The sequence below is a fragment of the Seriola aureovittata genome, chromosome 18 (genome assembly GCF_021018895.1).
Source record: "Seriola aureovittata isolate HTS-2021-v1 ecotype China chromosome 18, ASM2101889v1, whole genome shotgun sequence".
NCBI classification, from domain to species: domain Eukaryota; kingdom Metazoa; phylum Chordata; class Actinopteri; order Carangiformes; family Carangidae; genus Seriola; species Seriola aureovittata.
In genome coordinates this window covers 14,244,199-14,268,517 of record NC_079381.1, presented here as the reverse complement: position 1 = coordinate 14,268,517, position 24,319 = coordinate 14,244,199, and the positions used below count along the sequence as shown (strand labels likewise).

Below are 24,319 nucleotides of genomic sequence, written 5' to 3'. Positions count from 1 at the left end.
ACTGAAAGCCTCCACATGTTGACATGTAACCTCTTCCTATCTATCAGGAATGTGTTCAGTCACATTTTTTCACTTAAAGCAGTAACGGGCTGTGCTTAAACACAGGCCAGAGTAGTGAATATGCTCGTAGTCATTTGGTTTATTCAGTGGAGCTTTACTTTTCTTAAAGAAAAAAAAAAAGTAACTGTTTTCTTTTGCATTGCTCTCCACTGTTGTAACCATTTGGGATTAAAATCACTGCTTGGTGATGCCAGTGAAATCTAAATTCCCACACTCTTTTTTTTTTTTTACAATGGGCAGTGCTTTCATCATCTGTATCTTTTTATCTTTAATCTTCTGTAACCACAGTTCTGGCTCAAATGGCAGAAGGCTGAAGAATTTTGTCATAAAAACTGGGATAATGAGACCCTGTGTAGCCAAAAGCAGAACTGATCATTTCTGAGCGATTCCTGCACAAGACTGTAAAAACTTTACCTCAGGATTGTTTCTCCTCTTGGACTGGACACATTTTCATTCATATCTTAGCTACAATGATAAGTACATTTAAATTATACAAGCAAGATTTTATTATAAAGTTGTAGCCTACGTACAAACTATATTAGTGTGGTTAAATAATGTAGAAAAACATGATAAAAAAATGAATTATGATTGAGTTCTACTTTATCTGGCATGCTCTTTGCATGCGATTGGTGGCTTGAACATTTTGTTTCTGCAGCAGTACACAAATGAGCGGTAAGGCAAGACTCCACTGTGGTGCAAATTTGGTTAATGCTTTGAACTGTGACCACAACATGCAACATCAGTGCTGTAAATAGCTTTGTTGTTAAACTATTGTGTTTACATTTCTGCTGCTCCCTCAGCAAGTTCTAGTTTTAAAGTTTTTAGTCATCACAAAAACAACATCAAGACAATGGCAGTGAAATGTTATTTAGTATAAATATAAGTGTATTAAGTATTATATATATGCTATGTATCTGTATATGTTATTATGTATTTGTTAGATAGTGTGATGTGACTTTATATAAGCCGTACAACTATAAACATAAACAAATAAGCATATGGACAGCATGTGTCTGTCTATCAGTTGTTTGAGGTAATTTGAGGGGTTCACACCCTGAGGACTATCATCATTTAGCACCCAAATCACCTGAGGGAAGAAGCTCCTCCTCAAGCTGTGGTATCTTTTGCCTGACCTCAGCACTGATAACAGGCCGTGGTCCAGGTGACAGGGGTCCTTAATTACCCCCCTTGCCCTGGTTCTACACCACTGTGTGTAGATATTCTACACCCTTAACTTTTCCAGCTAGAGCAGGAAGTAGAGGTGCTACCGTGCTTTCACTGTAAGATTGTCCATGTGGTTTGTCCATGAGAGGACCTCTGAGACCTGGACACCAAGGTACTTGAAGCTCCTCATCCTCTCCACTGGTGCTGATGATGAGCAGGCTGTAGTCCCTGGTCTGCACCCTGCTGAAGTCTACAATCAGCTCCTCTGTCTTTTCAACATTCAGGGAGTGGTTGTTGGCCTGACACCATGAGGCCAGGTTCTCCACGTCATGCAGGAAGGGCCTCTTGTTGTTGCTGCAGCAGCAGTTGTTGCTGCTGCTGTGTTGTCATTAAACTTTACCAGCCTGTTGGAGCTGCTGGGGGCCACAGAGTCGCTAGTACACAGGGAGTATAGCAGGGGGCTGAGGACGCAGCCCTGAGGGGCTCCACTGTTGAGTTGTGATTGAAGAGGATGTTGGGTTTCCTACTCAAGATTGTCCAAAATTGTCAGGAAGTCTTGAACCCAGCTCAAGATGGAGGAGTTCAGCCCCAGGTCCCAGAGTTTTGTGGTGAGCAAGGAGGTAACAACAATGTTAAAGGCCAAACTGTAATCCTTAAAAAGCAAGTTTACGTATCTTTAAGAACAGGGATAACAGTAGAGGTTGTCAGGCAGGTGGGGATTGTGGGTTTTGTGTGGGAGAGGTTGAATGGTTGGTGAAAACTGGCGCGAGCTGGTTGGCACATGATTTTAGGGCATGCCCTGGGATGCCTTCTGGATTTACTCCTTTAAACACCCTCTTGACGTAATGCTGGGTGATAGTGAGCATGCTTGCCTCCCAAGCAGGATCACCATTCATGCTGTTTGTGGGGCTTGTGGTGGTGGGATTAGCCTCAAAATGAGCATAAAATGAATTTAGCTTGCCCGCCATGGAGACGTCAGCGTCTGCTGTGGGTAGGGGTTTCCCCTTATAATCCATAACAGTCTGCATATACTCTGCCACAGACGTCTGGTGTCCGACTGCTGAAACTGGGTTTCCATCTTTCCTTTTGTACTTCCTCTTGACGTCCTACACTGCATTACGTATGTTTGCAGGAAGACGCCTTATAATACTCCATGTCTCCGGTCATCAGCCCTGTGTTGTAGGAAGCAGCGTGTGCGTTAGCAGCGTGTGCGTTAACAGCCTGGCGAGCGGAACGATCCACCCACAGCTTCTGGTTAGGGAAAGCTCTGACTCTGGTGGTAGGTACAGTGTCCCCTATTGGGAACTGCGCGTAGCTGAGAACTGCTTCTAAGAGATTGATGTCATCAGAGCTGTGCCAGAATGTGTCCCAGTCTGCATCATCCAGAGAGACCTGCAGCGACAAACGACAAACGTGGTCTGCTTTCCAAGTGCTGGTGTGGAGACTCCTTTATTTGAGTCTGTAGTGATCCAAGGTCCGCCCCCCCCACCACCACTACCACCCCCAGTGCTACAAGTGATGTGTTGGAAAAAGTCTGGTAAAACTTTTTTTTTTAGATTTGCTTTGTTAAAGTCCCTGTGATGATCAGTGCAGCCTCTGGATTAGCCGCCTGAAACGAGCAGATGTCCTTGTGCAGAATTGTGAGTGCTGTATCGGTGCTGGCCTGCGGTGGAAGATAAACATTGACAAATATAGCGGAGGTGAATTCCCTTGGAAGATAAAAGGACCGGTGCTTCAGAGCCAGGTATTCATTTGAAACACATGTGGCTGCTCTGAGAGATTAAATTCAACACATACTCATAGGTGATGCGAGACATCTCTGTTGATTGGCTGTTTTTTCTTCATTGCTTCTAACTATTGATCTCTGCAGTGCTGTGCAAGACTTGACTGAAAAATGTGTCCTCATACTATGAGTGCTCTGAGGGACCAGATTAGGGACCAACACAGACGCGCCAGGCACCGCCATGAATGAAATGCTGCTCGGTCTGCCTGGAGAGAGAGGAGAGCTCTACATCTCTCCCTCATCCTTAAGAGAGGGAGCTTTGCTGTCAATCTCTCTCTCTCACTCTCTCTCCTCTCCCCTCTAGTGGCAGTTAGGAAGCCCTGTGGAGTCCCGCTAAGCCTCTCAATAGCTGCCCTGCCTCCCACCTCGAGGCCCATTCACTTCTAATGAGGTGCTCAAGTGTCTGTGGCTTAACATGAGGGTCAACACCACAGAAATGGGCCCTTTTACACCGCTAGCTCCAGCCACTCTGGAAAATGCTAAAGTGATTAATGATATCATGCTCTTATATTTTAATTTAATCTGTTAGTGTTTCATTTTAATGTGCATCAGTTAAAATGCTTGTCAGACAACGTCGTCATGAATATTCATGATCTTTTTCTGTTGCTTGCTTACATGGTTTTAGATTCAGAATATTTCCATATATTAAACTTTCAGGTGGCTCTCTAAAATCAAAAAGGTAAACTATTTTCTTTTACTCCAGCGCTGTAATTCGCTACGTGCATGTCCCGGCGCCACTAGCTGCTTGACACTCGACACATTATTTTGACAGCTGCAGACAAACCAAATGAATGGGCATCAAAGGACGCATCACTTCACTCCACCTGAACAACACTCAAAATATCAAGATCCCAAACAGAGGTCTCGCACACTTGAGACGGCGTTGCAGACAACAAACAAAAGCCACTTTAGTTGCTGTCACTCTCTATTCTCCCACTTTACAAACGCTTCCTCCTCTCGAATGATGAGTCAAACACTTTTTTTTGTTTTGTTTTTTTTGTTTTTGATCGACTGTTAACGACCTTCCCTGATGACGCGTTGATGTGAACCGAGTACAGGCATGGTTTCACCGGTTACTCTGCCAGAGAAAATAATGTCCACCTTGCTTTAATTACATGGATACTTTATGAACAGGCACGGGCAGAGTTCAGTGTTAAGTTGATGTCATCGCTGGTGAGAAGGAGAAGAAACAACTTATGAGAAGGTAAAAGTGAGAAGAGAAGAGGAGGAGGTGTGTTTTCTTTTATGTGGAGAGGTGAAGGTTTAAGGTCTTTTTCCCTTTTGATGTTATTTAATATTTTCCAACTGTATCGTTTTCGATTTAGTGCAGCTGTTTTGCTGCTGTACAGCTCCGGTAATTGTGCGTTCATTCATCCCTATGTTTAACTCTACAGCTATCTTTGACGGTTTATATCCAGTCTGCATTTCCCACTGTGACTATATGCCTCAATCATCTGGTTGTTGTTCTTTCATGAGCTAAGTTCCCAGAAAATCGTTGAAAGAAAAACGCGAATTAATGCATGTTTCCATCCGCTGCTGTAATGCAAGTATTAGGAGTTGGTGCTCATAGAAATAAACAGTTGGGGTGCTGAAACCTTTTTTGAATTTTTGGCATTTCTACTTTTTTTATGCCACAATTGAAAATGCACATACAAGCAGGTGGATAGGAATGGACATATTGTAGTTCCTCTCCTCTCCTCTCCTCTCCCCTCCCCTCCCCTCCTCTCCTCTCCTCTCCTCTCCCTTCCCCTCCTGCACTCACATTTACAGTATATCTGACAATAACATCCATCCAGAGTCATGTGATTTTATTAAAGAACAAGCAAAAAAAAAAGCATTAAATCCAGGTATTAAAAGACCAAACATACATGGATGATGCCGTCATGCAGGCCACCACTGGAGTCACTCAGAAACATCTGGTTACATAAATAGCAAACTATAAATACAAGTTGTACTTGCCCCATTCAGCTATGTAAACAGAAATAAACAGCTGCTGTTAATTCCTGTGTATTTAGACAAACACAATTAATTCTGAGAGGAAACGGTGGACAGTGACTGCTGAGGAAAATTCAGGAAAACATGATCGTTTGATAGTATATTCAGGCTGACGTTTGAGACCCATAAAACTCAAAATAAGACAGGGAATACATATTATTATAACAATGCAGCAGACTCATAATAATTTTATTGGTTGAAGGTTCATGTGCCTTTGAATACACAGTTCTTTAAGAGAGTCCCTTTAAGTTGCTCTTTATGCAGAAGATGTCTAAAGGGACACAAAGGACATTTAAAAATGTGAAAACAAACACAGTAATACCAATTCTAATGTTAAAATGAGTATTATATATCTTATAATAGATCTTCCGTTCTATAAAATTACGAACGCAAGATCACAAGGTCGAAGTCAACACTAGAATATAAAGGAATATTTCATTGTTTTGCAAAATAAGCATTTTTCTCTCTTGGTTTATATCCATTTAATCTTGTTCAGCAGGGGAATGGATGCTTACAAATTTTAGTTTAATTTCCTTTTTTTTTTTACTTTTAATTCTGTGCTGAAATCCAAGAAGCTAATTGTGATTATATGAGACCACAGAGACAAAGTGTGTTTTCATGACAATGTGTGTAAAACAGTTCAGACACTACGTCCCATTCATTTATTTATTTCCCACTGACTTATGGGAAAACACTTGGCACTTAGCACTAAGCATCCATCCATCCGCAGCATGCCAAACATCAAAAGATTTGTGTGTGGTGTATTGTGTGTGTGTGTGTGTGTGTGTGTGTGTGTGTGTGTGTGTGTGTGTGTGTGTGTGTGTGTGTGTGTGTATATGTGTGTGTATGTGTGTGTTGGGTTGAATGAGCTAAGTGACTGTCAAATTACGTAAGGGTGTGGGATAATTCTGCTGGCTTTTCTCTGCACAGTTGGCTCTTTTTTGATTGTCAGGGTTGGCACATGGCCAAAACACAACACACACACACACACACACACACACACACACACACACACAAACACACACACACACACACACACATACACACACACCCACACCCACAGACACTCCTTTTTTTACTTTCAGCATCATACAGAGCCCGTTTTTGTCTCCTTACCCTATCTGTCATGACTTTGCTACTACTCTTTTGTCCCTCTTTTACACTAACTATTCCCCCTTGTTCATCTCTTTATGACTGCCCTCTGCACTAGCACACAACTCAAACCTCTAAACACACATTCACACACATTATAGCAGGTTATATTAGAGAATAATCTCATTTTGCTCTTGATGTTGGTATAATAGCTCCAGCTAGATCCTCTCCAGTCACTCTAATTACACCATTGACTCTGTATTAGTACCATAAACATCCTGTAAATTATAAATTACACTGTCAGCATGCTCTTACTAATGACAGTCTCTGGAATCACACATGGTATCACTCGGCATCAGCACTGGGCTGACTGGTGAGATGCTAAATAAAGCAGCTTATGTGTCATTTCTGTTTACTAAATTAAAAATAAATGAAAAATATTTTGTGGAAATACAGAAAGAAAAAAAAGTGTTTAATCTCTAACGAGTGTAACACCACAAATTAAATTTTGAACAAGGGCCTGGAGATATATGTGCTGCCTGTCCTGTTGACTTGATGAGAACATTTGAGCTGTAAGTGACTGGTGTTTTCTTGTGTTAGCATAGTGGTGCAACATTGTGGATGTAATGATTCCACTTCTGTTGCTCAGTCATTTATTTTCCTCCCTATTTCCTGCACCCCCCACCCCCACCCCCTGCGCCCTCCCCGGGAGTGTGTAAAAGGTGCAGCTTTGTCTGTGAAATAGATCCCTGTTTGCACATGGAGAGGCTGACCCCTCTGAGAATTACACCTACTGGTCACTTTATACCTCTGTCTTTGTGCCTTCTTTCTTCTCTATCTCCTCTTAATCTTGCTGTTTTACACAAGCTGACACATATACAGTAACACTCACGCTTTATGATTTCACTTCTTGTTTGCACCTCTCTGCCCTCGCCTCCTCCTCTTCAGTATTCCTCATGCATGCCAGCAGAGGTGCTCCAGGCTCCAAATATTCACACCAGGTCATCGCTGGAGGCAGAGCGACATGCTGTGTAGCAATAATAGCAGAGCCCATGTGAATGAACCGCAATCTGTGTTACTTAAATTTGTAACATGATATATTCTGTGCATATGTCTGCAAATTCAGATTTGTTCTGCAAACCTCAGCTGCACGCACAGCGACATTTAAGCCAGTTTTCTACAACATGTGCTCTCACAGTTCCTGTTTGTGCTTTATTCATAATTTTTTTTTTTTGCAGTCAAATTCCCCTATCGTCAGAGCCAGCGATAGAAAACAAAAGTGCTGTGAATTCGGTGTGCAAAGCAGTAATGAGGGGAAGTTGTGTAAGGGAATATTGAGAGCTGCTGTGTTGACATGGCCTGGGTCGGTGCCAGCCACCCATTCTTACCCTCCACTTTGACCTCAGCTCGGTAGAGGTGGGGCTTTTCTGGCTGCAACTCGACTCAGCTTGTCCAAGTAGTGCTGTCCGGGGTTGGGGGGTGGGGGGGTTGTGAACAAAAACATGTAGATAGACAGAATATGCTCGTGGACAGTTGCTTAACGTATGCTTAACTGGGATATGGTGTAGTTGCTGTTGTGAGCTCGTGTTTATATTAATACATACACTCATGGCACAACACTCACACCCTTCTCTTGCTTTTCTGCCTGACTCACTCCCACAACTATGCAAGCAACTCCATCTCAGTCACCTAATTGATTCCAGATTTCCCCCTCATCCCTTCAGTCTCTCTGAACCACCTCCTCCTCCTCCTCCTCCTCCTCGCTGTCACTGCTGCCCCTTGTTCTGTCCATCTGTTTGGCCTCTTCAGGTCTCTCTGCCTGCCATGTGTGCATTCAGCTTGTTCGCCATTACATAGCCTATATTAACTCAAGAATGTGTGCATGTTAACAGGTTCCCTTTTGTTATTTCCTCATCTTAATTCCTTTCACGTAATATTTCTGGTACAGACTGGATCATTTTTTTTCTTACATCCTTTGAATTCTATCTTTATTGAAATATGATTAACAACCTCGGGAGAGATGACTCGATAAGAGAGCAAGTTTAAGTTTGCATTTGGGTGTCTGCAGTGTTTATAGCTGAGGGAGGTCTAGAGGGATTTGATAAGCACACTGCCAGAATTCATGACATTAACCAGAAGTTGTAAATCTAACCTGTTCTATGCTGAAATAAAAGCAATAGACAACAATGTGCTTCCAGTTTAAAGGTTATAAAAATTTGTAATCTGTTAAATTCAAAAGCCCGCAGAGCTTCCTGTTTACTGCCCTCTGAGTTTCGCAGAGCGTTGCTGGTGTGTTTAGAGGCATGGCAGACACTCTGTTGTGTTGAGCTGAGAGGTGTTGCTGAAAACTTTAGGAAATGGTGTCACTAGAGCATGAGAACGTGTGGGCGACTGTCACACAGACGGGGGCAGAGGGTGCTGGGTGTTTGCTGTTTAATGATCTGAGGAGCAGATAGGAATAAGGTTAGAAAGTCTTTCCCTCTCAACTGAAAACCCATAACATGTCATGCATTGTGTTCCAACAAGTATATTACCCCTGTGTGTTCAAAGCATACAGTAAAGACTTTGAATACTGGCGTGATTGAACTGAGTATTACACGCATATTCACAATGTTAACTGCGTGGCCAATGGCCAAGGTTTGTATGAATGCACAGTATTTACATATGGGTGGATAAACGGCACAGTCAGATGCCTTGTCCTTTCCACCAGTGTCAGATGTTTAATTGACCTCGCCTGATCCGGTAACTTGTTCTTGTGTGTGGAGGCAATCGTTCACGTCAGCTCTTGTGAGTAATAAAAAACCACCTTAGCCTGTAGAGCAGTTCTTCTCCATGATGTACCACAGACCAGTTTTTCTTTCTACTTAAACTCCACAGTATCCTTCTACAGCCAGAAAGAGTGGGCTCATGCAAATAATTAAGTGCTGTTCCAGAGCACAAAACTCGTACTGTTACGTAAGACTGTCATGCTGTTTCAAATTGATGCTCAAGAGAAATTGAACAAATGGGGTAGCTATACGTAAAAGCCACTTTGATCTTTTAATCGTTGAAGAATTAGTGAGGCTAATAGATGGAGACGGTAATAGGTTCCATGGAAATGCACGTCTGATGACAAGCTTATTTTTCAGTACAGATGTTGGAAGCATCCATATTCAGTTATGGTAGCAATTACTGAGTAATGAAGCCTTGCTTCACCCCAGAAGATAATAATCTGAGTACAGTTTGGATTTAATCAGGAACTGAGGTTGAGACGGTGTCTAACATGGGAAAAGTCCCTAACTTGGTCAACCATGGTATGATAAAAGTAATCAGCTGCATGGAGCACAGGTCAGGGTGCTCTCTCTGCCCTGCCCTCAAACCAGGATTAGAGAAAGGTGATGCTAAAGGTGTCAGCATTTTAATCTCTTATAGAGTGACAGCTCCTGCATTTTGTCTTACTGTAACACTGCAGGTGTGTGTTTTCAGCTTCATTAGCACTTGATGCTAATCCGATTCCATTCTTTGACCAAAAAGATTCAATAACTGATGAACTTGAAAGTTTATTATCTACAAAGTTCAGGAACTACAAAAGATTTGACATGCTTGTGTTTACCTGCCACACCTCAAACTAGAGCTACGGCCAAATTGGAAGCAGGAATGGAAGTAAAGTTCCTGAATAATAAGCTCCTCACAAGAGTTCTCCTAACATCCTGATTTCAAAAACTTCCTCAAAACTTCCTACACGCTCAAATGGTTTTTGTTCCCCTTCTTTCCATGAATGAACTTCAGATAAACAGTACTACCTGTTTTCTGGCCTAGCTGCATTAACTCTGGCCCAGTACCAGGGTAATACAGCATATTATTGCCGTATTAACAGCCAGCACACAGACAGTGAAGTGCTGTTATTATATATATGTAAAGTCTATAAGTAGCCCCTTCTGGGCTCCTTGTGTCTCCATCCATGCTGGTCTTTTTGTGATTCGAATGTCCGTGTGAGTGTTAAGTGAGAAACTGGCCTTGTTAGAAGTTTCCTTATTACAGCCGACCTGACCGCTTCATATCACACTGTTCTCCGTGGGATTTTCCCTCTTTATATTTGCCGAATGTCATGAGATACAAAACGTCAGAATGATCAGCTAATAACAGTCAAACCACTCCACTCTCTAAATGTGCCAATCAATAAATGAATTTAAAAACAAAAGTGAACCTTTGCATGTGGCATTGAATCAAAATAATATAAATGCAGGGTTTGATAGCATCGTTGATCAATATCAATGACGCAACAATTACTTTTCTTTGTGCTGATCTAAAACTTAATGCCAAGCCTGTTCTTGGTTTTTAAAAGAGTCAGCTTTTATGGCTCTTTAATTTTCTTGTGCGGCATCTTTAAACCTCGTTCAGCATCTGAAGCTGTTCATAAACCACTAACACACTCATGTCGGCTTCGCGTAAAAATGAAGCTTGAGCTTTACCTGACACTAGCATATTTACAGACGTGTGCACACTTGGTTATGTGTGTTGTGCTCCAGCACGCGGATGGTCAAATGTCCCAGTCCCAGTATTTATTTTATTGTCTTACAATGTGATGATGTTTCAGAAAATTTTTCATTTAGGGACTTTTTCATTTTGAAACTTAGTGTATATGCAACATTTTGAAATCAAGATGATGCTCAGATGATTATCACAATATAAATTTTGCCCATAACTCCTCCCACTTCCACGGACACGGGAACACATTGGGAGACATGTCACCATCGTCATCATCATTATCCCTGTGTCCCTCTTTCTTTCACTTCCCCTTTCTATCCATCTGTGCGGCCTTGTAATCATTTTCTCGCTCTCTCTTATTAGTTAAAGCACATAAATCTACTAAGGCATGTTTCCATGCGCGCGCGCGCGCGCACACACACACACACACACACACACAGCAAACAGAGACCAACCTCTGTTCAGACATGCAGCAGGGCTGCTAATTAGTAAAGTGGCACTGGGGTTTTGTGTGAAGTCACACACACATACACACAATGTTACATAAACACACACACTGCCCAGTGAGAGCTCATAGCCTGCACACTGCAGAGACACCACTGGACGCCAAGTCTGCTGGTGCTATCGATCCAGGACAAATGAAGAAATGAGAGGGAGAGAGAGAAAGAAAGAGGGAGAGAGAAAGAAGAGGAAGGAAAAGTGTGGAGAGGTGTCATCGTGTGCGAGACAGAGTGTTGTCACACCTCAACTCCCGCCTTCTCTCCCTCTCAGATCAATACTATCTTTGTGTTTGTTAGTACAGCATGGTAGTGGGTCACTCCCCCTAGTGGTGTGAGACCGGCACAGTAGGGGAAAGAGGTGGGAGAGGAATTGAAAGACGGATGAGAAAATGAGAGAGAGGGAAAGAGGAAGACACAAGAGAGAGAAACGGATAGAGGTGGAGGGACAGGGTAGACAGAGGATCGGAGAGAGAGAGAGAGAGAGGTGGAAATATACAGAGAGTGGTAGTGGCGACCCAGTTCCATCACTGCTTGTTTGTGTTTGGGGTGGCGCAGCAGTTAAGAGCATTGTGGTACGGGGGATGGAGTGGGGAAGGAAGGTTGTGTGAAATAAACATGCATTTGTAAGGCCATTACCTCACTGTACACACTCACACACATGCAGAGTCAGGCTTGCCTATGTGCACTAAGGCACTTTGGGAACCACCACTTACTCACACTGCAACACGGGTTGTCACGATCCTGATAGTTTTGATACCTGCTGATGTTCCTCTCACGCTGACATGTTGATAGCACCCATGGACACAGCACATACACAAATACACTGCATTCATGCACATCTGTACACACTGTTTTTTTTGAGTGAACCACCACAAATATAAGCCCAGGACATTTTGGCCTGTGGTATTTTACTTTTTTTTTTTTTTTGTTTTTTTTGTTTTACTATACATGATAAAAGTATCACATGGAATCTGCTTCTCAAATGTGAGGATATGCTTTGACAGATACGACGGTAAATTGAATATCGTCATGTTTTGAGCTGTTGGTCGGACAAAACAAGCAAACTGAAAACGTCAGTCTAAAAGATGAATTGATTGATTAATAATAAAAACCATCATTAGTTGCAGCCCTCAAACTAAATATTTTTTTAAACTTATTTAGAGGGAGTCTGGTGCTTAATCAGGCAGTCCATTTACTTTCTTTTGCTGGACTCAAACATAATATTTCGGTCTATGTAGGACAGGAAATCTTGGTGAAAATAAATTTTAAATGCATCTGCCTCTTTTTTTATTTTTTTTAATTTTTAAAAATCTGGCTATTTATCAGTGCGGCTCAGTAAAAAACCAAAAATGATGAGCCTTCAGTTTAATCTAATTGAGACCGAGGTTGATAACATCCAGTTCCTTTTAAAATCTTTCAGGCATGATGCAGTTCCCTGTAGCTCAGGCTGTGATGAATGATGGATCATGATGCTTTAAAGCCCTATTGCACTTAGCTGTGCATTTAGTGTCTCCAGCACGCTTCTCCCTTGGGCCATCTGTGTTCTTCCTCTGATTAACTGGCAGTAAAAACTCAAATTGCAGTGGTTACTGACTGACTGTTGGTGAAATGACAGTTTCATGGCGTTTCCTCCAAGTACATGTCTCCTACATCCCCACAGGGTATCACTGCTTTAATACATCAGATCATTGTTTTATTTCGCACTCCTTTTTCTATATTTATAACGTTTGTGTGTGGCGGTGTGTGTGCGCTGCGTGTGGATGCCTGACCTTGTTTGCTTGCAAGAGTGATTTGTCACACCTTGTGTTGATATGGTGCAGTGAGCTGGCTCTTTGACAACTACAATATAAACAGGAGCATCTAACATGGAGTGCATGTTTTCCAGGCGTCTAAGTGTGTGCTGCTCCCACTGTTGGGGTTTGTAAAACGCGCTGCACCTGCTCCTTTAGGAGCTACAAAATCATTAGGAGAGCAAATGTGGAAAAGTTTCCGTCACGTCTGCTCAGGAGTGTGTGGTTCTGTTGTGTCAACTTTTGAATGGGAGTGTTGGGAGGATGTGAGGTTGAGGAGTCGGTGACACAGTTTTGGGGTAATAAGGGTCAGGAGCCAACTGTGGAGCTGGTCATGAGGAGAGTAAATGAAGATGGGCTTGTGGAGGATTGGCAGAATGGGCGGGGGGAGAGAAAAGTTGGGGAATTTTTTAAGAGCGGGAGAGAGGGGGAGATATAGAGACAGTCAGAGCTAATGAGCTGGATTTGCTGGAGACTTGGCATTCTGCTCATGGTGCTCGCTCTATCTCTCTCCTCTGTAGAAGAGCTGGCTAGAGCGAGCTTCCTGTCTGAGCCCTGAAGCAGGAGTAAATGAGGAGGGGAGGTTGGGGGGGGTGGGGGGGTGGCGGGTGAGGGAGGAGGAAGGGGTGGTGGTGGTGGTGGTGGAGGGGTGTTGGAAGCAATAGAACAGAGGAAGGAGGAGAAGAAGGAGGGTGAGGGGCGGGAGGGACCAGTGTTGAAATTGAATGCCAGGGCGCCATGTTCTCACCGCCAGCGTTTCCATGGTTACAGGGTAATTCTGGCGAGTAAGGAAATTTCATTCACTGTGGTATGAAGAAGAAGAAGAAGAAGAAGAAGAGAAAAAAAAACACACACACACAGGAGGGAAATATCAACAAAGCAACCGAGGAGGAGAAAGGAATATACAGCCAAAAACAAAAACAAAAAAAAACAGGGAAAAGAAATAAGAGAAGGAGGAGAAAGAAGAGGAAAGAGAAAACCTCTACCCGGGTTTATGCCACCCATCCCCCAGGCGATCTGCCTCTGTCTCTCATTCTTTTTTCCTTGTGTATTTCTGTGATGCTTGGTTTGTTTGCCACCACCCTATAAGCAAACACAACACCCACCCACAATCCTCCAGTTCTTCCAGCAGCCCTGCAGGTATATGGCAAAGAACAAAGAGAAACACTGTTAACTCGCCACTCTTGTGTGTGTGTGTGTGTTCTTTCTTTTTGGGAGGAGGGCAGTGGGGGTTGGTGATGGGGTGTAGGGTCAGGGGGTTAAAGAAATCAGAGGGGTGCAGAATTGTTTCACAACACGTTTGACACGCACGTGAACCGGCTGCTGACATGTCAGAGGCTCGGGCAAAGTGCAGCTGATTTCTTAGATTTCAAAGGGAAGAGGGAAAAACGAGTGTCGAAGTAAAATTCTGAATGCATGTACAAACCTGAGCACACAAGCATGTGTGTCAGCCTGCGCAGATACAGGCACACTTTCTCTCTCCAGCTAACTGAGCTTGACAACTGCATGGGGTTTGACTGGGCTGTCGCTGCAGCCAACCTGACAGCTGTGCAGCCAAGTGTCCTCCGTACACACACACACACACACACACACACACACACACCCACACATACACACACACACACACACACACACACAAATACAGACTTGCGCACACGACTTCAAGTGTAATTTCTGATACGATGTGCAGGTTTTCTCATCAGCACATGCGGCATGTTTTGACTGAGTGAGCCATAAACGCACCACACTGAATCATGTGTTGTTTATTATCCTCAAGCTGGTGTGTGCAGATGTTTTGCTATCACTGAAAATATCATTCAAATTTTCATTATTGAGATAATAAAATATTAAGATTTATAATTTGATCACCTTGTTTTTTTTTTTTGTCCTCCTGTTTTGCAGTGGCTGAGGAGGGACTCTGGGAGTGCGGACTGTCCTACGAGTGCAGGACTCTCCTGTTCAAGGCCATACACAACCTCCTGGAGAGGTAAAACCATCGTCGTTCTCCAGACACACTTCAGTAGCTGCACAGTGAGGACTGCAGTCAGGATGTGAATGACATACATAGAATATGAAAACATGTTACGTAACAGGCATAGTTACATAGTGATGTAATGTACAACGTAATACATATTTAATGGAGAATATAACTCACAATGTGGTGAAATTTTGAGTTTTTGCACTAAAGCAGATGTGGAATGTAACAAAATACATTTACTCAAGAAGAAGTTTCAGGTACTTTTCATTTATGCTACTTTATACTTCCACTCCTCTCCATTTCAGAGGGAATGTACTTACTCCACTACATTTGTGTGACAGATTAAGTTACTTCCTCAAATTAAGATTTTAAACATGCAAAACATGACCAGTTTTTAAAATATAAGGTACCATTATATTAAACTACCTAACAGTTCATGAGTGATGTATGAAGCGGTTCAAATTAGTTCCTCTGCATCCAACTACAACATTAAAAACAGCTTACATACTAAGGCACCAATGATGTAATAATATAATATACGTTGATGGGGCTTTTACTTTTTTACTTCAAATAAAGTCCTAATTTTAAGTACATTTAGTTGTTAATACTTGTTAATACTACACTTTTATAAGTAACATTTAATTTGAGTGCAGGACTTATAGTTAGTGTGATATTGCTACTTTGACTTAAGTAAGTGATTTGAATTTTTCTCCCAGTGAAAATGCTCCCACACGATTAAACCAGAATAGCTTCTATATTAAATTTAAATTTTACTTTTTTCTTTAAAATAATAAAAGATTTATTCAATTGAAATTGATTATGTCTTTATATATATAGTATGATAAAATAACGCTTTAACTTTTAGTAGTCATTAAGAATGTTGCATTAAATGTAATCTTACTCTTGTAAATAAACGAGAATGAGGTTTTTGGATTTTACACAAAAAATCTCCAAACAAAAGGACTTTAAGTCTAATTGATGGACGGCTTTAGTTTTCTTCCAGAAGCTTCACCTTAATGAAATTATAACCTGAGTGCGGAATCACTTGCTCAAGTACCCAAAGCTCTCCTATCTGAGTCAGAGCCATCTGTTAAATGAAGCAGCACATATTTGCTCTCTATTAAGTTAAGCATCAGTGATCATCATAGGGGGCAGGCTGAATTAACCTTCCTATTACCTTGAAGCTAACTCCTTTTATAGCTCACTGTTTCAGCTAAGGAGGGATCACCACTCTCTCTTTCATATCGTACAGGTGAAACTGACCTCTGTCACAGGCTGTTTTTTTTTAATGGTTATCAGTACTTAGAACAAGCATAGATTTTAAGGCCAAATAATTAAGCAGTTGTGAATATTTCAGTAACACAAAATGACTCTTAATAAAGACGAATGTTCAGACTCAATTACAAAATATCACGTGGAATACTTAATGTACAAACTGTGGATTTCATAGGATGTTGTTGAATTTGCAATGGTCAGGAGAGCACTGTTGTATGGTTCGTTATTTTTCAATTTTTCAGAATAAGGCTGGAATAACAGTGCGCAGGTGAGGGCTTTGTGGTTGGGTGAAGTCTCAGAGTAATCAGTTGGACAGACTGATGTTTGTTTAGATAAGTAAGTTGGACATCTGTCATTGGTGCTGAGGTTAGATTTATAGAAGCCCATGCGCAAGACTTAGTCAGCTCAGAAGTCGGCATATGACAGCGTAATGTAATGCTTGCTTCCAATGTGAACACAACAAAAGATGTATACAATATTTAACAAAATAAATGCACTAGTCAAATGACCCTGAATAATATACATTGCCAGTATTATGAACAGTGCCTTACTATAGGATATAATTAGATGGAAAGAAAAACAGACTCGCTACTCTGCAGATGGGTTTATGGGAAGTGTGTGTTGAAGGCTGGTGTTTTGATTTTTGTGCACAATGCAACTTTTGACAGTTACTGTGGGCAGATAATTGACATTGACATTTTGGTAACAAGGTGGTGCCAGGATGGAGCTGAGGCGGGACGAGCAGGACACAAACACAAACACAGTTAGGTGTAATAGCTTGAGACACCTGTCAATCAAGCAAACATGCTTCCGAACATACAGTACCTCTCTTCAAAGCTGCCCTAATCAGTGTTTTTATATCAATATTTCAGTGTAGTCGTTCAGTCTCAGCTCCATGTTTTGGTATTATGGCTCATTCCCAGATGCATTTTTCATCCAAAAATCTTTGTTAAAGCCACTATATGCTACAGACAAGGTTAGCGACCAGCTGATGTTCAGTGAACAGTGAAGCATTTAGCAACTAAACCGTCAGATATTTGTCTGTGGTTGCTCCACTGATATATAATGCACTGTTAACACTCTTACAGTGTGATCTGATATGATGGATCGGTACAGGGATCAATACTGACCTTATAATGTGGTTTTGTATTGGCCCGTGATGTGACCACGTCATCCGCATTAAATACAACTGGTTTGTTAATGTTGTTATAAAAAGGAATTGTTTCCAACAGAGAGAGAGATAGAGAGAGAGATCATATGTGGCAGTGAGCAGCCATGGTTAGAGAAGAAAACATCGGCAAGAATGCACCAAAGATGGTATAGCGAGAGGCTGACAGCTTTGGATAGCTGGCTGGAGTGTGAGTGGAGAAGAATCCATAAAATCATTTTGTAATTCCTCGACCCGGGTCAGAGGATCTAGCAGGGAAGTCTCTGGCACCTTCACACAGAGACAAGTCAAACTTCTGAGGGCGCTGAGTTTTGTCTGTGAAAGGAGGCTGAAACGAGGTGAAGAAGTGCACAGATGGTGGAATAGCCAAATAGGGAGCACGACGATGACTGAACTGTTTGATGTGATCGGAGTTTGATCTGATGAAAGAACAGGTTTTGGAGAGCTATGTGTAAAACGCGCGCACCGCTTTGGGGGCAGGCAGATTAGCGGAAGATTACCTTTACTTTTCCTGCGCGCTCGTCATAAACACATTTCGCACTTCACTCAAAAGTGCGTCTGAGGGACAGTCCCTGCTGCAGTTTATGTGGAATAAGTAAAATCATACAACCGCTTTAACAGTCAAAAGAGCCAAAGTTAGAGTCAATATTATTCTGTTTGCATTTCTTGCTGCTCAATTTAGCTTTTGATAGAAAGGATACAAAAAAAAGTGATTCAATTTTCACAAGGTCAACTAAATATAAAAACACATCAAACTGTTTCTGCTCATAGAAGCTTTGAAATTCATATCAAGGCCAGAAAATGATATTATGGAGGCTGTTGTTGAGAAACAATTTGCAGTGTAATGAAATACAACACTGAGCCACGAGCTTCAAAAATCACCACCGAACTGAATCAAAAGCTCCGAGCTTCACAAGAATAATGCTTGTTGCGTGATTCTTGTTCAGGTGTTGCTCTTAATCAGCCATGGTCCTGTTTATAATGAGAGAGAGGAGAAGAGAGAGATGTTAAACCATACTACGTCTGTTGTCTTTTTTTTTGTATCGTGAATGATTTTCTTTCTCTCTTGCTCTTTTTCTTCTTTTAAAAAATTTTTTTTTTTACTTCTCTTTACTGCTGCAGATGTTTGATGGATAAAGGGTTTGTGCGGCTCGGGAAGTGGTTCTTCAAGCCACACGAACTGGAAGAAAAGTCTTTGGGCAACAGGTAAGTGAGCGTTTAACACACACACACACACATGCGCGCGCGCCGCTGAGATATTGTCACTGAGCTCCTTCAGCATGTTTAATGCCTCTGAGTCCGTGAGGATTCGTGTGTGTTAGACCGTGAGAAATACACCCATCAGCCACAGCATTAAAACCAGTTACCTGTTGCGGCTGATTGGTGTATACACTACAGTAGTCTGTGTGTGTGACCGGGTGTGTGTGCGCATGTCAAAGTGTGACACAGCTGCGCGGTGTGAATGGCTTTCATGTGATTCAGTATTTGCAGTGTCTCCTCTCCTCGGTGTTCCAGCGGCTGGCTCATGGTGTGAGACTATTAAAAACCAGGGCGGTGAATGGTGGTGAGAAGTGAGAGCTGAGCTTGGTCGAGCTCTCACAGCTCTCTCTCTCTCTCTCTCTCTCTCTCTCTCCTCTCTCTCTCTCTCTCTCTCTCTCTCTCTCTCTCTCCCTCTCCCCCTCCGGGTGAGGGGAGGGTGGTCGTGTATGTGTGTGTGTCGGAGTCACACTGTGTAACTGTGTAGGCAATGTGGGAGACAGACAGAGAGGTGGGCGCGATGACAGCAGCTCAACTTGTTGCTTCAGCCATTATAGTTCCCTCTCACAGCTCAGTGTGCCCACTTCAGCTTCTCCAGCTGCTGAGGATGCAGCATTCCTCACATCTCTAACATAGCGAGGCTCAAAATGCTAAGTATTCTAGTAAATGGCTCCAAGGAAACCACTTAACTGTCAAATGGCTCATTTTAGAAATCTGTTTGAATATTGCTTAGAGGCAGCAAACACACACAAAAAAAAAAATCATCCATGTATTTACATTTACTTTGTAGTTTTTGAAGTGGAGAGCTGTAAATTGCGTTGTCATTCAAATGCGCTGTAAATTAAGTGATGCACAGGAAACCCTCGCTCTAGAAAAAGTTGCTGACACAAGTGCAGTCTGCTGTGATGTGCTGTAGCAAACTCAGGTTTAGCTGTTCAGAGCAGGTGGTTCAGAGAAGTCCCTCAGTGAGGCACACTGCGTGACATCTCGAGAGTGTACGTGTCACTTGTATTGAATACTTTTAGTGCTCTGAGAAGCCTGAACTTTCTCGTACCTAAATGCAGTCTAATGTGAAATACACTGGTTCGTGCAGGTGACAGATGAAAGGAAAAAACCTGAATAAACTGGAGGGGCACTCATAGAGCGCAGACCTCCGCCAAGGCCATTGTCAAACAACACACACCAGACTTCAGAGAAAAAAAATTCAAATTCATAGCAAATGATCCAGATCTGCCCCAGAATGTAATGGCTTCTTCTCTGGCCCGTGACCCATCCCTCCACCAAGTTCAGCGCAGATCAGTTCAGTACTTTGCATAATCCTGCTGACAAACAAAAGAACACACAAACAAACCAACCAACCAACGAAACAAAGAGACACGCGTCATGAATGCGTAAAACATAATGAATGCGGTCGCTTTCATTATTCAGCGTGCATTGAATGTTTTAATGGTAATGAAAAAGGATGTGAATCATATGTCATGGCCTTAACAGTCACCAGATCTCAACCCAGATTAACAACCATAGGAGATTTCTGACTTCATTGTTCGTCAGCGCTCTCCACCGCCATCAGAAAAACACCCAACGAGGGAAAGTTCTTTTAGCAGAAACGTGTTCATCCCTCCGATAGAGTTCAATTGACTTGTAGAATCTATATCAAGGAGCGCTGAAGATTGTTCTGCTGCCTCGTGGAGGCTCGAATCTTTACTAACACACTTGGCAACCACATGCAATATAAACTATAATAGCTTGTACATTAGCTTACAGTAACTAAATGTGAGTGTAAAGTTTGTGTCCTATAAATACTTTACACCATTTCTCTTCTTCTTTTTGTCGTTTATTTTAGAGGTTGTGACATCTTTTACAGATTCTCCGTGTCTCTTTGTGCCTTTATCGGACACATTATTTTGTTTGACAAGTGGAGGTTGCTCATTAATATAGTCCATTGAAAAGGCTATGAATTTTCTTTTATAAGAATAAAGAAAAAAAGATTTGCAAATATGACCAAATAGAACCAACATTGCTAAACGGGGGAGTCACTGGCAGAGACAGAGCCATGGAGAATGATTCGAGAGAAGTAGCAGAGAATAATAACGTATGGTCGATGTAGGAATGTGTGAAGACACTACAGTCCCTCAGTGTGTGTGTCTGCGTACATACTGTATGCATACAGACATATGGTGGGTATAGAGCTTCTGCATCTGAAATTACACCCAGTGTCTGAGCGTGTGCAGTGATTTGCATGCGTGCGCCCCTTTCGTACATCATGTAATTCCTTATCACTTCGACTGCGCTGTATTAATATGTTGCCAGCTGGAACGCCCCCTGCTGAGCCAATCCTGACTTGTACTGTCTGTGAATTATTGAACATCCTGGAAGGAAAGGCATGAGAAGGAGAAAGAGAAACAGAGAGAAATATTCTTCAACACGCACACACTAACAAACGCAAATCTTTGTGTAGACGGCTGCACTGTGTGGTGTGTTTTTTTTGGTGTAACTCTGCAGCTGTTGCATGTGTCACAGCGTGTAAGTGAAGCATGGCAGTTTTTGTTTTCTCATATCTCCACTGCTTGCTCCAGCACACATGCAAACACACATACAATCCTAAATACCCCCCCCCCCCACACACACACACACACACACACACACACACACACACACACCGCCCCTTGTTCCCAGAATAGGAGTGTTGCCCTACAATTGACAGTGTGAGACCTAAGAACCCCTGCAGATCCCTGGCCGTCAGTGTTTTCATGCCATGAGGGAACATTGCTCAGTTAGGCATACACTGACCTCCTGCCTCAGCTGTAACCAGTTCCTTTGTCTCTTCCTCACTCCCACACTGTGCCTTTCATCCCCAACAGGGGGCGCTTCAGCACTAATATCCATGCCATGCCCCCTCACTCGTGCCAATTCCTGCTCCTTGGCGCTGCTGCCTTTGTCAGGCTTATCTGGTGTTTATCTTGTATGTGTCCCCGGGCATGGCGAGGCTTGGCACATCCAGGAGAAGATTCCCAAACCAACCAACCAACCTCCTCTGCTCACCCCCCCCCCCCCCCCCCCCCCCAACCCCCCCCTCACACCCACACCCACCCCCCCTCAATCCAGCACTCCTGCTCTCTTTGTGTCTGAATGGGAAGAAAGCACTCTGGGTTGGTAACGGATTGCATCAGACGCTGAGGGGAGCGAGAGAGCAAGAGAGAGAGAGAGAGGGAGAGAGAGAGTTACAGGGATACAGAGAGAGTGTGAGAGAAGAAGCATGAGAGAGAGGACGAACAGGGAGGAGGCTCAGTGTGTGTGGTAGGGAGGTGGGGATCAGTGAAGGTGGGGGGTCATAAATTAATCATTACGATAGACGGGTGAATGGAGGTATTAGAGCCTGTCTCTCTCATTAGTTCAGCCAATTCTATGCATGCCAAGTACAGTACACAGTATATTTGTTAATCTAGGTGCTCGCTTTTGCATTCATGGCCATATGCATAAATAATGTTCATATTTTACAGCATAACAGAGATGTCCTCTGGTGCTTGACCATGAAACAAAAACAACTTACACTGCCTGTTTAAACTACTTCAAAATCTCAGAAATCCTTAGTTGATCTGACAGAATAGCTTTTTTAATACACTCCAAGTCTTGTCCTCTCCACTCCTCTCCTCTCCTCTCCTCTCCTCTCCTCTCCTCTCCTCTCCTCTCCTCTACTCTCCTCTCCACTCCTCTCCTCTCCACTCCTCTCCTCTCCTCTCCTCTCCTCTCCTCTCCTCTCCTCTCCTCTCCTCTCCACTCCTCTCCACTCCTCTCCTCTCCTCTCCTCTCCTCAGCGAGCAGTGACATTGAGATATTAGCCATCTCCTAGGCAACAGACATTTGGTGTTAGGCCACATGAACAAGGTCACAGAATCTCCAGAAATAAAAATAACAAAAAATATGAAAAGCATCCCCTGTTTTTCTCACCCCTCTTCCTCTATCCTCTGCATCAGACCTGTGTGATAGATTTACTGATGCCAAGATCATCTGTTTATTTTTATTTGTTTTCACAATTAAAATGTTATGTTACAGTAACTGGATGTGTGCAGGGGAGGAGGGAAGCTAGATGCCTGCAAAAATCTTCAATTCAACCATGTTTAATCATAAACATTAGACAGAAACTAATTGAAGAATAACAAGCAAATAAGAAAGAAAAAATATATGTCATTAAAAAAATTGCCCACAGATCTAATATTTTTTCATATTGGTTTGTTTGGTTAAATATTTTCCCCCAGGGCTTCCAGGGCCTTGAAAAAAAGTTGTAATGAGTGAAAGATCATATGCAATATATGTTGTGTGAAGTATGCTGCTAATGCTGACGTAAACAGTTTAATAGATTTAAAAAAAAAAAAAAAAAGATAAGTCAAAAGCTTTTTTTTTTATATAATCTTCACCATAATATATATGCACACACAGCATCAAATCAGTATTTTATGTGTGAATATTCAAAATAGTCAGTGGGTGAATGGTGTAAGATCCCACCCATCGTGGGTATGAAGATCGTTTACTCTTTAAATCAGGAGGTAGCTGATTATTCGACTGGTTATAAAAGTGACTGAGAAGAAAAATGGCAGATGGAAACTTGCTGACTGAATGACTGTTAGACTGGAGGATGACTGGAGTACTTTGTGATTGGCTTGAAGACCAGTTGTTAAAAACACTGTAATAAAATTTAATGGGTTTGTATTTAGAGCTGTTTGATTTTTTTTTTTTGTTTAGTCTAGTGAATTAGTTTATGTTGGTTTCATTTTGTTTTTTTTCAGTACTTCAGTCACTAAGTACTTCCTGACCACCATTGAGGAAAACACATCTCTTGTATGTAATACCCCTCACTAGACTAGGGCAGTTGAGTAATTTGGATTTTTCACCATACTGCTGCAGTTTCAGAGATTTGCTGGCTCCTACAGTACAATTTTGTATAATCTCAGATGTCCAGCTCAAAGCCGCTGTTATGTAAATGACATTGAAAAATAAAGTAAATGTTTGAAGGAAAATATAACATTAAAAATCATAATACCATTTTTGCAGTCATTGATAAATCTGAATATTATAACTATACGTGCTTTAGTCCATCAGTAGTAAAAAGACCTTTATAGAGACATCACAGGAATACACACTGTCTTTAAATACAGCAGCTTAGGTCTATACAGTGGCTCATTAATTGACTACATGCACTGTGAGCCATAAAAATATTAACATACTACAGAGGAATGAGATAAAATCCGGGGCGACCACGCTTTCATTTAAAAATACCTTGTTAAATATTTGGTTTACTGAAATATTAGCATTTTTTCCTTTGAAACGTGTTGTTCTACATGTGTATTGAGCGTCCTTCGAGACAAAAAGCAGAGAACCTCAGATTTCTAATATTACCAGGTAAAACCACTGAGAGTGAGCGGGAAAGGGGGGGGGGGGGGCACACAGATCAATAGAGAGGACGGTGATACATCACAGCAACAGCCTTCCAACAGATCCTTTTCCTCGCTTTTAATTAGGACCACAGATATGAAGGTAAGAGCATGCAGTAGCACGCAGTGATGCTCTTACTGAGGTAAGCAACTTAAGCTTTTCCTCTTGGCAGCATTTGTGTGGGAATAGCCCAGTAACAAAATTTTCATAGTTGACAACAAATCTAATTTCAACTGCAGTAGACTGAGATTTTCCTGTTCCTCTTTTTCAGTCAATAGAAAGGGCAATGAATGTGCACTTGCACATGTCTTGGAGTCATGGCACCTTTCCATTGTGAATCCATATAAATGGAGCTGTGTT

The 24,319-nt window shown here is 42.1% G+C and overlaps 1 protein-coding gene across 4 annotated transcripts in view; it reads left to right on the top strand.

Moving 5' to 3' along the window:
* Window positions 1-24,319, top strand: part of LOC130186179 (mediator of RNA polymerase II transcription subunit 13-like) — a 105,429-nt gene that overhangs the window by 32,922 nt on the left and 48,188 nt on the right. For all 4 annotated transcript variants that reach the window (XM_056402989.1, XM_056402988.1, XM_056402987.1 and 1 more), the window contains exons 3-4: window positions 14,754-14,838; window positions 18,395-18,478. In XM_056402989.1, coding sequence (XP_056258964.1) covers window positions 14,754-14,838; window positions 18,395-18,478 — 169 coding nt within the window. The remainder of the gene's footprint in view (window positions 1-14,753; window positions 14,839-18,394; window positions 18,479-24,319) is intronic.